The sequence below is a fragment of the Mucor velutinosus genome (genome assembly GCF_035048745.1).
Source record: "Mucor velutinosus strain NIH1002 chromosome Unknown tig00001553, whole genome shotgun sequence".
NCBI lineage: Eukaryota > Fungi > Mucoromycota > Mucoromycetes > Mucorales > Mucoraceae > Mucor > Mucor velutinosus.
The window spans coordinates 1,368,871-1,380,105 of NW_027041930.1; the positions used below are offsets into that span (position 1 = coordinate 1,368,871).

The window sequence follows — 11,235 nt, forward strand, 5'->3', positions numbered from 1 at the left end:
TCCGGTGGCTCATAAAGGTCTACATGTCAAGATAAGAAGGCTTGAAAGCTGTCAAATTTGGTTATGTATTGCTTTATAGAGTTTATCTACACGGCATAAATCACATCTTTGGTAGCTGTAGTTTACTGGAGGGGCAGTTTTGTAGCTTGTGCAATTTTTAATTTGAATAGAATGCATATTGATTTTGGTAAAAGCTAATTCATGCAAATTTTGATATGTTATGTTGTTGGTAAGCTTATTAATAATGGAAATGAGTAACCGAACTTGCTGCTTGAATACTGTGGTTTTGCACCTTGGCTTCGCTACGGTAAACCCCTCCTATAAATCAATGCTATCAAGTGTTGAATTAGATGCGTTATGTTCTTGGTGGACGGGCTAAGCCCCTCTCTCCCAAACTTCCTCCCCATTCCCCGCTTTGCCTGTGGTTTTATTAACCGTGTACGGCACACAATTCATTAAAATTTTGAAAGGATATGATTGGGTTCTCTACTTTTTCTGAATTTTTCTAATCACACGATGGTATCAGCATAACATCCAGAGAAGTTTATCGGAGAAGTGCAATTAAACAACTTCGACCATTGCCCTGAGAAGATCATTGATGGGATTCGGCAATGGCGCAACCAACTGCAATAATGCTGCAGGATGTCAACAAATCTGAAGAGGATCAAGCGGGGTTGACATGTTCCTGCCCTGATATTGTGCCCTGAACAGTTTGGCAGCTATAGTGAGAGTAATATGTCCAGATCAAATCATACTAAAGGGATACTACAGGTTATATTTCATAAAAGGCTTCTTTGCTGTAGCGTAGTTTCGGATGTGGACAAAACGACGTGTAGCTATCGTACGGTAATCTGGAGTTTGGCGAGCATACCTCGGTTGATAAGAAACATGACAAATTTCAACGCCTCATCCACAAGGAATTGACTAAACTTGTGATGATTTCTAATCAAATCCACTTTCTATTTATTGTAACAAGAAATCAGAAGATATATGTTCTACTTGTTGTTTGTATAGGCTCACTTACTAAAAGATGGCATGTTATGCTTGCTAATCAACTCGCGCAATACAAAGAGTTTTGTACATACATATTACCATTTTGTTGCAAAGCCCTTGGTACATACCATGCTTCAACCAGAGTTTTGGGTAAGAAAATTAGCTTGTCCAATGTATAAATAGATAAAGCATTTAATCAGTGGACATGTAGAACATATGCTTAGTAGTGCAGGTGTAAATCAGTGCTTTATCAGTCATTATCGTATGATGCCTCTATGTACACGTATGCACATGAACATGTATAACCCTTGATTGAGGCATTTCAGTATTCTCGATCAGTGAAAAATGTAACACCACGCAATGATTTCCCCAGGAAAAAATAAACGTGCGTTCTTTTTGTTCTTTTTTCTTATGGGAATTTTGATGATACGATGATGTTCTCTTGACAAGATGTTTTGAGGGTGAGAAAGTTGCCATCCTTTTTTTTTTTTTTTTTTTTTTACTGCGTTTTGACTCCATTTGGACGAGGCATATACGAAACACCGTGCCAAAACGAACGATATTTCGTGGGGTAATGTTCAAACGTGGGAAAGCTGCATCATACATTACAGTGAGATACAAACTAATTGCATTTGGATCAGACAATAAAAATTTGATTCGGTCCTTGATGTCCATTTGGTAGTGCATGTAAGCGAAATAGCCCTTTTTCTACCCCAGTTTCAAGCAGTTTATTCTATGGCCCTGCATATGTGTTGTTCTCTCATCTTGGTGGTGTGTATCAGCACGAATAGTAATTCGCACGACATTATATTTTTACGTGGATAGCCCTTTTTTAAGTGAATCACTGTGTTACGATGAAATCAAACACAAATCAATGTAACATAAACTGAAAACGGTATTAATTAAGTTGCATTCGATACTGCCATATTATCTCATCTCACACAATGTTGTGTTTTTTTGATAACAGATAACAGAACCTATATCTTGTTGTATACAGTCGTGGGATAGGTAGAAATGCCATTCAAACAAAATCACCCTATAACTCACATTATGGGCTTTTTCCATCTTCTAATGTGGCATCTGCTGAGATTGGGATGGAGCGGATCGTATCTACTGTTTCCCTTACAATGAAAAGCGTAATTTTACACAGGCGATTGCAGCGCCGTGTTAAAAAACGCACTAATCAAACCAAGTCTTCACTTTTGAGTCATTACCAAAAAATTGATTCGGCATGATTCAAGTAGTACTGAATATATTTGTTTATTCTCTCTACCCTCTTTTTTTCGTGAGAAAACTCAATCTTGGTTTCATGGTATCCCTGCTCGGTCAGATGAGATATCTGAAAGAGGAGGCCATATATCTGATCTCACAGATCAGATAATGACAGATACGTTGTGAGATGTAGCATTTTTTCAGTCCTAGTGTTTTATGAAAAAGCAATCGACACCAACCATTTAATAAATAAATTCAGAAACCTTCCATTGGTGGTACACAGCATACAGACCATCTGCGTTTAGGATGCTAACATCCAATAGAAAGAGATTGTCGATAAAAAAAGATAAGCTTTCATCAGAGCATATGACTTTTTGAGAGCAACCTCTTGCCTAAATATAGACATTATGCTTACTATTGGGTGATAGGGTAAATCCACATATGCCAAAGGAAATCAAAGAACTGCAAGAGCAAATTTCATATAAAAAGGGATTCATCATTTCACGAAAATTGACACTTCATTCCACATCTTCTTTTTTATCCCTTTTATATCTCTTTTTATATATAAATGACATCTTCATTTAACGAAAAGAAGGCCGAATATCAAGAGTCTGTCAACGAGGTTGTCAGTGGTAAATATCATTTGTATTCAATTGTACATTCATCACCTTATTAACATGGCATTTAACAGAGCATGAGATCGAGTACGGCCAAGATCAATTCATTGACGTCAACAGAGAACATGCTGGTTCATCTAAGATGGCCTACTTTAACATTGTTTGTGTTGTCGCTGGTACTGGTACCCTCGGTCTTCCTGTTGCCTTGAAGCAAGGCGGCTGGTTGGGCGTCTTCATTCTCTTCTTGTCTTGGTTCATGTCCATTTATACCGGTATCATCTTGGTCCGTTGTCTTTATGCAAATGGCAAAGCTCGTTTGACTACCTACAAAGAGGTTGCAACTGCTGCTTATGGCTGGGTTGGCGGCTGGGTCGCCTTCTTCTTCAATACCTGGATTGTTTTGGGTGCTCCCGTCTTGTATATGGTTTTAGCTGGTACAAACTTGAATGCTCTTTGTAAGGGCACTGCTGGTGAAATTGGTAATGTTCCATGGATCATTATCTCTTGTGCTATTGTTGCCATTCCATTTGTTCTCGTCAAATCAATGAAGGAAGTCGCTTGGATGAGTGCTTTCGGTGCTGCCGCTACACTTATTGTCGTCTTTATCTGTTTGATCTGTGCTGCCATTGACAAGCCTAATCAAATTAATGTCCACCACGATGCTGTTGTTTGGGACATGTTCCCCATTGCCTTGAGTACTATCAGTTTCTCATTTGGTGGTAATGTCGTTTATCCTCATGTTGAAGCCTCCATGAAGACACCTCGCGACTGGCCCAAGGTTGTTGCTGCTGGTCTCAGTACCTGTGCTGGTATGTACTTGATCACTGCTATCTCTGGCTACTTGGTCTATGGTGATAGTGTCAAGTCTCCTATCTACAACTCTATTCCCGATGGTGCTGCTAGAATTGTCGCTATCGTTGTCATCACCCTACATGTCATCCTCGCTGCTCCTATCCTTGTCACCTCATTCGCTTTGGATGTCGAGGAGATGATGAACATCACTGTTGATCGTTTCGGCAAGGTCAAGGAGTTCCTCCTCCGTGCTACTGTTCGTCTCCTTACTATTGCTGTTGTTGGTGTTATTGCCTGTGTTGTTCCTCATTTTGGTGAATTGATGTCTCTCATCGGTTCTTTTGCCAACTGTGTTCTCATCTTTGTATTCCCTGTTGTATTCTACCTCAAATTGACTGGTGTCCGCAACAAGCCTTTCTACGAGCTTGCCTGGTGCTTCCTCGTTGTGCTTCTTGGTCTTGTTGGTCTTATTTTCGGTACCATGGAATCCATCAAGGAATTGATTGCTGTCTTCTAGATATAGAGAATATATAAATCAAAAAAAAGCTCTCTCCTCTTTACCACTGTACATATAATACGCTTATCAAACTTACCGCCTTAGCTTTTTTTCACAACCAATCTAAATAAATATTAATCCTTAATACCCATTATTTTCGTGTCGCATAATGCCGAGTATACACACTATTCTTCTTGTGCTTCTCAATATCCTGCGGAGCTTGGCATCAATTAAGTTTTGGATGTTGTCTCAACACTAATGTTCTTTTGGACTTGAACTATAAATGCTAGATCATACCAGCTTTTTGCAAGATGAATATATTTTAGTCATCTCAACATATCAAAGTTTGAATCCTGGAGCATAAGGGGATTAGATTACCTGTAATGCATTGTTGAATCATGGCTTGATTGTTACAATTTGGCTGTGAGAATGGCGGAGACAAATGTATCGTCATTGGTGTAATCAACAGCATCTTCTAATTACAACATCAAATAGATCAAATAAAGAATTAAGTAAGCCAGCATTTGTATTACAACTTACTTTATAAGGATTCGTGTGTAAATGAGTGTATTGGCTGAACCCTGTAATACTGCTCTCTACAAATTAGAATTAGACCTGGACTTCAGGAGTTAGTCTGTAGCTATAAAAGAGTTGCCATATACAAACGAGAAACAGTGAAATATGCCAGTAGAATCATACAATGAGCTTTACAACTGGTACAGCTTATGCTTCATTGTATGATAAAAGGTTGTTTAAAGAGCTGCTGTTTTATTAAATAAATACAAAAGTGAAAGAAAAGGAAACAAAAAAGGGTATTCATACAATAAATGTATAGCGCTCAAGAGCTATAAGCAGCAATGAGTTCCTTGACAGCTTCTATTGTACCGAAAATAAGACCAACAATACCCATCAGACAAACGAGGAAGCACCAGGCAAGCTCGTAGAAAGGCTTGTTTCTTACGCCTGTGAGTTTAAGATAAAGGATGACAGGAAACAAGAAGATGAGTGTGCAGTTGGCAAAGGCACCAATCAATGACATTAATGCGCCAAAGTAAGGAACAACACAGGCAATAACAGTGACTCCAACCATGGTAACGATACGAAGAACAGCACGAATAAGGAGTTCCTTGACCTTGCCATGTCGCTCAACGGTAATATTGAACATTTCCTCAATGTCCAAGGAGAACGAGGTCATCAAAAGCGGGGCACTGACTAAAACGCTCAAGGTAATCATGACGATACCAGTGATCTTGGGAACACCGTCAGGGATAGAATTGTAGATGGGACTTTCAGCTTCATCGCCATATACCAAATAACCAGAAATAGCTATAATGTAATACATGGCAGCACAAGTAGCGAGACCAGCAGCGACTACTTTGTTCCAGTCTTTGGGCCTCTTCATGGAGGCTTCCACGTGAGGATAAATAACATTGCCGCCTAGATATCATACACAATGTTAGTATCAAGCTAGACTTTTATATGTGTACAAGCCTACCAAATGAAAAGGAAATGGTACTCAAGGCAATGGGGAACATTTCCCAAATAACAACATCGTGGTGAACATTAATTTGATTAGGCTTGTCAATGGCACACATGATGAGGACAATAAAGACAACAACAACGATAGTAACCACACCAAAGGCACTCATCCAGGCAACTTCTTTCATAGTCTTGACAAGGGCATATGGAATAGCCAGAGAAGCAGCACAGATGATGGTCCATGTTGTGGCACCGAGTTCAGCAGGCGTACCAGCTGCCAAAGCATTGATGTTGCTTCCGCAGAGCACAAGATATAGCACAGGTACACCGAGCATGATCCATGTGTTGAAGAAGAATGTAACCCATCCGCCAATAGCACCAAATGCTGTGGTAGCAATAGCTTTGTATGTCGCGAGGCGGCCCTTGTCGGTAGCATACAAGCAGCGGATCAGAATAGAGGCAGTGTAGGTGGACATGGTCCAAGACAGAAACAGAATGAGCAAGCCAATCCAGCCACCTTGACGCAATGCCATGGGAAGACCAAGAATACCAGTTCCAGCTACAACACACACAACATTAAAATAAGTCATCAGAGATGAAGCGCCATGTGTTCTGTCAATGTTATTGAAGAAGTTGTTGCTCTCAAACTCAACGTCTGATCGGGATCATGTCAGTATCATTAGGCTATTATAAACACAGTCTCTGGCATTTGAGCGGTACCTGTGCTTGAGATGGAGTTGCTTGAAGTGGCCAATTCCTTAAGCCCAACGTCGGCAGTTTTTTCGTTTAATGACATGTTGTAGGAAATTAAAGAGTAGATAGATAGAAATACCGTCCACTTTCTATTCTCTTTTTATACTAAATATCGAATAGACATCCAGTTTTCTATCATAACGCTGTTTTCTTTTCAAGAACTGTCAGAAGCATTTCATGGCTGTTTTGAATTAACGCACAGGGTGAATTCTCATGCGGAGTTGAGGCAAAACATCTATTCCTTCCATGGTTTATGTTTTGATATGATGAGATGCATTGTAATACACACTATGAATGGGCTGCTGAACTCGACTGACATTGCAGCATGTGATCAAATCGGCTGAAAAAGGCATATTTGAATCTTAAATCCATCTGTATCAATTCCTCGTGAAACAAAAAAAAAATCGACAGAATATGGAGAATCGAAATAAAGAAGCTAATGATTTATTTTAATGTGAATATATCGTACATCTCGTTGAAACGCAATAGTAGCTCGTTTTTTTTATATATCTTTTATTCCCAGAGGCAGACATCTACTTTCATGTAATGATAAAAGAGGCAAATAGTGATCTAATGCTTTATAGCCTGTACATGACGCATCAAAAATCAGGCTCTTATGTTGAGACTTTGGTCAGGATCACAGTTTTTATGCTGCGTTTTCTCTATCAAAGTCGTCCTGAAGAATCATATCGTCCGCAATTGATATTATCTACTATCAATTGCGGCAAATCAAGTACGCCGATTCGTCCTTACATCGCAAGTTCACCAACTTAAAAAACAAATTGATTTGACAATCGATTGCTCGTTAGAGGTCATTTGACTGTACGTATATCTCACTTACTTCATGACTACAGCCATGGAAATCAAGAATACAAGGATTACCGAGTTTGTGGATGCACAGATTATAGTTTCTGATCTCAAAAGTGAACGCGTTTCAAACCTTGCGACATAAAATTGGATTCGTATTAAAATAGTATTGTATGTACTATAATGATTGTGGTATATATGTACAGATATAAGGAAGAAAATAAGAGTCTACATCTAAATTTAACTAAAGTCAATAATCAGCTGCTTGATGGCTTCCATTGTACCAAAAATAAGACCAACGAGACCAAGAAGGACAACGAGAGCACACCAAGCAAGCTCGTAGATTGGCTTGTTGCGAATACCGGTAAGCTTGAGATAGAATGCAACGGGGAAGATGAAAATCAAGGTACAATTGCCAAAAGCACCAATCAGACTCATCAAGGTACCGAAATGGGGCACTATACAGGCAACAACACAGATAACAGCCATGAGAGCAATACGGAGAGTAGCGCGAATCAAGAATTCCTTGATTTTGCCAAAACGCTCGACAGAAATGTTGCACATTTCTTCAACATCGAGCGAGAAAGACATGGTGTAAATGGGAGCTGAGGTCAGCACATTGATGGTGATCACAACGATGGCCACAGTTCTGCCAGCGTTATTGGGTAATGAGTTGTAAATAGGATTCATGACGTTAGTACCATAGACGAAATAACCACAAACAGCGACAACCATGTAAAGAGCAGCACAGGTAGAAAGGCCACCAGCAACTACCTTGGCCCAGCTCTGAGGTTTCTTCATTGATGATTCAATATGAGGATAGACAACATTGCCACCTAAATTTCATACAAGACGTCAGTATCATCCAAATTTTGCTTCTGCAAGTACGCAAACTTACCAAATGAGAAAGCAATAGTACTAAGTGCAATCGGGAACATATCCCAGATGACTACATCATGATGAGCATTCACTTGATTAGGCTTGTCGATAGCTGACATGATTAAAACGACAAGAACGGTGACGACAATGGCGACAAGACCCAAAGCACTAATCCACGCAACATCTTTCATGTTTTTGACGAGAATGAAAGGAATAGCAACAATAACGCAAGAGATGATAATCCAGGGAGTGTCGCCAAGTTCACCAGCTGTACCTTGGCAGAGCTAAAAACGCCATGTATTTAGTAAGATTGCTGTTTACATGGTACAAATGTCGTCTTTTTCTATCTAACCTGGTTGATATTTTGACCAGAAAGCACAAGATACAGGACGGGACCACCAAGCAAGATCCAAGCGTTAAAGAAGAAGGTGACCCAGCCACCTACAGTTCCAAAAGCGGCGGTAGCGACATCTTTGTATGTTGCAAGTCTCTTGACTTCACCTCCTCCAGCATATAAACATTTGACCAACAAATTGGCCGTGTAGATTGACATGGACCACGCCAAGAACAAGATCACTAGACCAATCCAGCCACCTTGTCTCAGGGCCATGGGTAAGCCAAGGACACCAGTACCAGCTACGACACAAACAACATTACAGTAACTCATAAAGGCTGAGGCACCATTTGATCTGTCAATATCTCCAAAATTTTTCTCACTGGCAACTTCAGAGTCAAAGTCTATAACAAGTAATCAGGATCAATGTGCTGCTTTGTGTGTGCTTTTTGTGTGTGAGGCATACCATTTGATGTAACACTGACTCTTTTACTTTCAATAGCCACCAGATCATTGGTTTTTTCGTTGTTCATAGTAGAAGGACGTGTTGATTTGAATATATAAAACGAATCAAAAAATTTTTAAGTGATGATTCAAAATGGACCCTTATTTAAATCAAATTTTTCATCATGGCGGGATGTGTATCTTGAATGAAACTAGTTTTCTTTTCATTCTATTTTTTGTTCCTCACTCTTCCGTTTTTTCTGCTATTGCGAAATAACGCAATTCAGAGATGCTTGCTTATCATTTGATAAACTTTCATTTTCTAAACAAGCTTTATATTTTATATGGAAAATATCGAAAAACTGAGAATCACACCTTGATTTCACTGATCCCTTTGTATGGAATCGGTATTTGGATTTTTGCATGTATGCAATTGAAATTGACATTTCCAGGTAATAGCAATATTTTATAAACGTCAATTGCCATATTTACCAGATGACGCCAGATTAAGTTTTTACACATACTTTCGCACGCAACACAATCAAGCCATATGTTACTGAATTACCTTTTTAAGTTTGATTACAGAAATCAGTGTCGCATGACCATAGAAAACAGTTTATGGAACTGGTTTTTGGATCTGGTAGGGTTGAAGCACCGATATTCTGTATTTTGTAACCATGGTTTCACAATTGGCTTTTTCTTGTAACAGTAAAACTTTTTTTCTATGAAGAAATTAAGCATTGATTCAAATGACAAGTAATTAGATAGAGTTTCAACAGATTTTAATTGTGTAAATGCCTATTTTGCTATCAAATGAGTGGATACATCAAGTTGCTACTTTGTAAGAGCAAAAACTCCGGCGACATCCCGAAAGAAGAGGGGTCCATCGTTCTTGAGGTTCTTCTCATCTACTAATTGGTGTATATACGCAAGCAGTCGAGAATGGGAATAGCACGTTATATTACTCTATGTTGATTTAAAATAGTCGAAATTGACCTGGATGACATGAAATAAGCTTCTATGCAGATAGCAAGTAAAAGAAAGTAGATGTTTACGATACGTGATCATTTTGTAGCACTGAGATTGTGCCTCTGGTTCTCCGGATTTTACCCTGGTAGTAGGATACAGACAGAGCAGCGGGAATTTGAGGAATGAGCAAGTCAGTAATCATTCTAAATGTTCCTTGCTTTTGTAATTTTTGAATGAATGCCCTCATCAAGCTAAGATATCATTGGACTAATAATGATGTTTCTTATAGTGAATAATGCTAAATGGATACAAAGTTTATGGAAATTACCTTTTACACTCGTGGCTCAAAAGTCTAAAGAAATGCAAGTTGGCATGCAATTCCTTTTATCCTTGACAGACCAAACAAATTTTGTACGCCTTTGACCAAATTTGGATTGCAACAGCCATGCGATCAAAAAGATAAGTTTCTTTATAAATTTGGAACACACATTTGACAGTAAGTTGCTGATACGATATGAGATATCCGCAATATAGCACAATAGTAAATGCTACACAGTGAACGAACCTCAGATCATCAACTTTATGGTATCTTTGTTGGCGCTCACACTCAAAGTATCAACTATTGAATAGGGTGGACAATTTTGCAGTTCGCTTTGAGATTTACATCTGGAGAAGCATTTCGCAACAAATATGTCCATCATATATGAGATTGCATAACAAACGTAAAATAAAGCAGCCAGATTAAGCTATAGTACTCTTCAGTTCGTAATTCCTTCCTCATAAGCCTTTCAAAGTATCAAATGCTTCCATGATATAAAAGGCATAAGCGTAACTAGCAGCCTGCCGCTTAAAAATATTCAATGATCGCCAACGATTCTGTTTTGATTTGCTAGATTGAGAACTTTTTGAACATGATTCGACCTATTTTGTCAGATTCGACTATGTAAATTGTAATAACAATCCCATGCTTCCTAATACTTTAAATAAAACCTGGAGCTCGTCTCCCCTACAAAAAAAAAAAAAAAAAAAAAGCTTCCTAATGCAGCCCCTGGTGGTAGGGCGAAGTGGTAAAACTCCCGTATGCCAACGGGAGGATCCCGGTTCAAATCCTGGTGAACGCAAGTTGTTTGATTTTTGACCTAGTACTGATGTCCTCGTTTGGTGTTTTGTATTCTTATCCATTATCTATTTTTGACGATTTCCGCAAGATTGCATTGGCTCTAGGTTTCGCACCTTATTAGTAGTAGATTTCTTTCCCAACTTAGTTCAAAATATCTTATTCCCCTTCATTGCAGACATTGGGTCCACCAACAGTCTTTTCTTTCCCTCAGCATGACATTTTAAGGACTTTAAATAAAACCTGGAGCTCGACTTCCCTACAAAAAAAAATGCTTCCTAATGCATTCTTGGAGTACTTTTGAAGGCGCATCCAATGGTACCAAGTAAAATAGATGTTTTGA

General features: G+C 38.9%; 3 protein-coding genes across 3 annotated transcripts; 1 reads left to right on the forward strand and 2 right to left on the reverse strand.

Moving 5' to 3' along the window:
- Positions 1 to 2,773: 2,773 nt before the first annotated feature.
- On the forward strand, positions 2,774 to 4,131 carry ATC70_007811 (uncharacterized protein; the record flags this gene model as incomplete). The annotated part of the gene is made up of 2 exons (XM_064827068.1): positions 2,774 to 2,837; positions 2,897 to 4,131. The coding sequence occupies 2 exons, from the start codon at positions 2,774 to 2,776 to the stop codon at positions 4,129 to 4,131; spliced, it is 1,299 nt and encodes a 432-aa protein (XP_064676125.1).
- Positions 4,132 to 4,948: 817 nt separating this feature from the next.
- On the reverse strand, positions 4,949 to 6,385 carry ATC70_007812 (uncharacterized protein; the record flags this gene model as incomplete). Its single annotated transcript, XM_064827069.1, has 3 exons — positions 4,949 to 5,547; positions 5,606 to 6,244; positions 6,310 to 6,385. The coding sequence occupies 3 exons, from the start codon at positions 6,383 to 6,385 to the stop codon at positions 4,949 to 4,951; spliced, it is 1,314 nt and encodes a 437-aa protein (XP_064676126.1).
- Positions 6,386 to 7,389: 1,004 nt separating this feature from the next.
- Positions 7,390 to 8,895, reverse strand: RPS26A_2 (40S ribosomal protein S26; the record flags this gene model as incomplete). The annotated part of the gene is made up of 4 exons (XM_064827070.1): positions 7,390 to 7,985; positions 8,048 to 8,312; positions 8,381 to 8,766; positions 8,829 to 8,895. The coding sequence occupies 4 exons, from the start codon at positions 8,893 to 8,895 to the stop codon at positions 7,390 to 7,392; spliced, it is 1,314 nt and encodes a 437-aa protein (XP_064676127.1).
- Between the last annotated feature and the right edge of the window lie 2,340 nt (positions 8,896 to 11,235).